This window comes from Morone saxatilis, unplaced genomic scaffold (genome assembly GCF_004916995.1).
Source record: "Morone saxatilis isolate NCDOM2014 unplaced genomic scaffold, NCSU_SB_2.0 Contig16, whole genome shotgun sequence".
In the NCBI taxonomy this organism is placed as follows: Eukaryota; Metazoa; Chordata; class Actinopteri; family Moronidae; genus Morone; species Morone saxatilis.
In genome coordinates this window covers 25,265,535-25,268,576 of record NW_023339718.1, presented here as the reverse complement: position 1 = coordinate 25,268,576, position 3,042 = coordinate 25,265,535, and the positions used below count along the sequence as shown (strand labels likewise).

Below are 3,042 nucleotides of genomic sequence, written 5' to 3'. Positions count from 1 at the left end.
TGCAAGTGAGGCACCCAACTGGGGGTGGCAGCTAACACAGTAATGGCAACACGTAAATACCATAGCGAGCATGACGCGGGGAGATAACAAAGTGAGTCCAGAAAAGATGGTTTTACGTCAATACAAGTTGCTCCTTGTTTCTAATGCATCTAGCAGTTACCCTGTAGTAAAGATTTAATCTTTTTCTACCACAAAAAGCAATGAGACCTTTTTTATAAACATGAAGTGAGCATTGAAAATAATCCCTAAAGCACTATCAATAATAGCCAAACCGCATATTTAATGATTTATAGGTGAAAATTGTTAAAACGTTCAGGACGCAAAAATGAGCATGTACAGTATTTGGTTTAAAAAGTTGGGCATGCTTCTGACAGATATCATAATGCTCAGTGACTATACAGTTTCATGTGGACACAAAGGGGAAATCTAATTACATGGGGGTGGGTTGATCTTTTCTATCATGGCTCTACATTATACTCATTTTCACTAAAAGTTTTCAAAAGAAAGGTGGATTTTTACAGCAGCACAGTGGTTCAGTGGTTAGCACTGTCACTTCACAGCAAGGATGCGATCCCCAGCCGGGGACTTTCTGTGTGGAGTTTGAATGTTCGCCTTGTGTTTGCGTAGGTTTCCTCCAAACATGTATGTTAGGTTAATTTCTCCAGTCAATTAATTTATTAACTTCTCCTTGGCACTGGCTCAGATCTGGAGTTGGTCCCCAGGCACTGTACAGTGGCTGCCAAGTGCTCCTAATACGTAGGCCGGGAGAGGATCAATTTTATTATACCTTATACTGTGTATGACTGTACATGTGACAATAAAGTTAATTCTATTCTTTTCTGTTTTATACACAAAACCTTTTTTTACTGCTGTAGCTTCACACAATGGCTAGTGCAGTTCCTTTTGGTCACATCCTGGCTTATCACAGTGGTTTCATTCAGTGATATGACTACTGTGACTGGTCTGGACTGACTACTAACCAGGCTTCATTGAAAAAATGCCTCCCAACAGGGAAGTTTCTTTGTCTTATTTCCTATTTATTTTATATTTTATGGCCCCTTCGGCATTGTATATGTGTGAGCTTTTGCATACCTGTGCAGCAGGAGGTCTAATGCATGACGAATTCTCTGATGAATTACGACAAGAAACGGCACATTATTAAAATGGATAGCACAGGATGAGAAATGAAGAGGATATGTTTGCACAGTAATGTGATGCTGGGATTCCCTCAGGAGAATTAAACACCCTCTTTGGAGAATTTGTGACTGCATTTTGTCTTTGCATGAATATACAGAACATTGGAGACACCCTATATGAAGCTTTCTGAGAAGACACATTTTCCAGATATATATCCCTATCATCCAAAATAAGAGTCTCCAGAATGGCGTATTATCTTCTCAAGTCAAATTAAAGAGCACAGGGGGATGATGAGTGGGGCGGGCACCGCACACCACTCGATAGAGCTGACTACATTTTGAACCTTTATTTGTTGAAGAAATGTTTACAGAGCACAGTGACTCTTTATTAACAGAATCAATTCCAGCATCACCACAGCCTGTTAGGTCACAGAGGAGCACCAACTCAGCTCAGGTTTAAAGGGGTTTATTATTGCACTTCCATAACAGTGAGGGACTCATAAGAGACAGGTTTAAAAAAGGACGGCCCAAACTGAAGCAGCTGAGGCCGAGGTATCCTGAGTTTTAGTCTCTAGTATTGTTTAAGCGCCAACTACTCCTTTAAGTAAAAGTAGACACAGTTTTACAATCTTAATATATTAACTTGTGCATTTAAAATTGTACATAAAATATATATTATTAGCTAAATCTAGACTTTTCTGCAAAGAAACTATAGCTGATACTATACCTATTGTCCAGATACAAAACAAGTATGAATATTACGTTTTATAGTATATTTATTTGTCATTACTTTTCAAAGGCACCCCAAGTTTGTTCCATTCAGATGTGTATATACTGTTCGCATTTTTGTAATGCACTCTGATACTGAAGTTTGATATGTTTTGGTATAATAATACTAATACTACTACTACTACTACTACTAATAATAATAAAAAAAACAACAACAACAATAATAATAATAATAATAACAATTATTGTAATAGTAGAAACAGAAATAACTGTAGTTATTAATAATGACAGCAATAGTAAATTAGCCCAATTATAGGCGTATTGATCAACAAGTTTGCTAATCAAATAGCCTATTTCATGAATGCCAACTTAAATAAACTTTTGCAGGAACATTGTTTTCATTAAAGGAAAAAAGAAAGAAAGAAAGAAAAGTTAATCCCACTCACCTGAACCACACCAACCCCTCTGGATGAAAATGACCGGGGGGGTCTCACCCAGCTCGGCCCTCCTGTTCTCGGCGTTCAGGCGGCAGATGCTGGGGTAAGTCCTGCCGTCGCTGCCGCACACCGGGCCGGTGGAGGCGCACACGCAGGAGCTGTGGAGCCCACCCCGGATAGAGTCGCACCGCAGCCCGTCGCCACAGGGGAGGCCGCCACCGCTGCGCTCCCCGCAGACTTCGCCCTCCCCGGCCGCGCACACCACGCAGCAGCCGCATGCGTCCATCACCTGGCCGTAGTAACAGGCCGGGGCCGGGGCCGGGCACCGGGAGGCATCGCAGGCCTGCGGGCAGGTTTCTCTTTTTCTCAGCAGACCTGCATGAACTGCAGAGGTGAGGAAGGTGATGTAAGCCACAAACTTCATCATGACCTAAAATCGATTCACAGCAGTCCTCCTCTTATTGCACACTCTGTAGGTGTTACTATGATGTCCGGATGCTTGTGTCCATACTGACGAAGTTCTTCCAGGTATACTCCAGCACACTTGCTGCTGCTTTTAACAGCCTGTAGGACTGGCTACGAGCCAGCCAGAAGGTTACCTGCTAGTAGTAACATGCTAATCCTGGGTTCTCCATACCTCCATCTTCCATGTTGTGTCATTATGTAACCTCTGTGGAATGCAGCTGCATTTAGGTTTTGGATGTTTTATGTGGAGACCCAAAGGCAATGTTCTGTCTCTG

General features: G+C 41.9%; 1 protein-coding gene across 4 annotated transcripts in view; it reads right to left on the bottom strand.

Moving 5' to 3' along the window:
• Positions 1-2,738, bottom strand: part of htra4 (HtrA serine peptidase 4) — a 13,581-nt gene extending 10,843 nt beyond the window's left edge. For 2 of the 4 annotated variants that reach the window (XM_035658618.1, XM_035658619.1), the window contains exon 1: positions 2,312-2,738. In XM_035658618.1, the coding sequence (XP_035514511.1) occupies positions 2,312-2,729 (418 nt within the window). In that variant the 5' untranslated portion in view covers positions 2,730-2,738. Of the gene's footprint in view, positions 1-1,623; positions 1,633-2,307 lie in introns of all 4 variants that reach the window. The other 2 variants (XM_035658617.1, XM_035658616.1) reach the window with 2 other exon arrangements.
• Between the last annotated feature and the right edge of the window lie 304 nt (positions 2,739-3,042).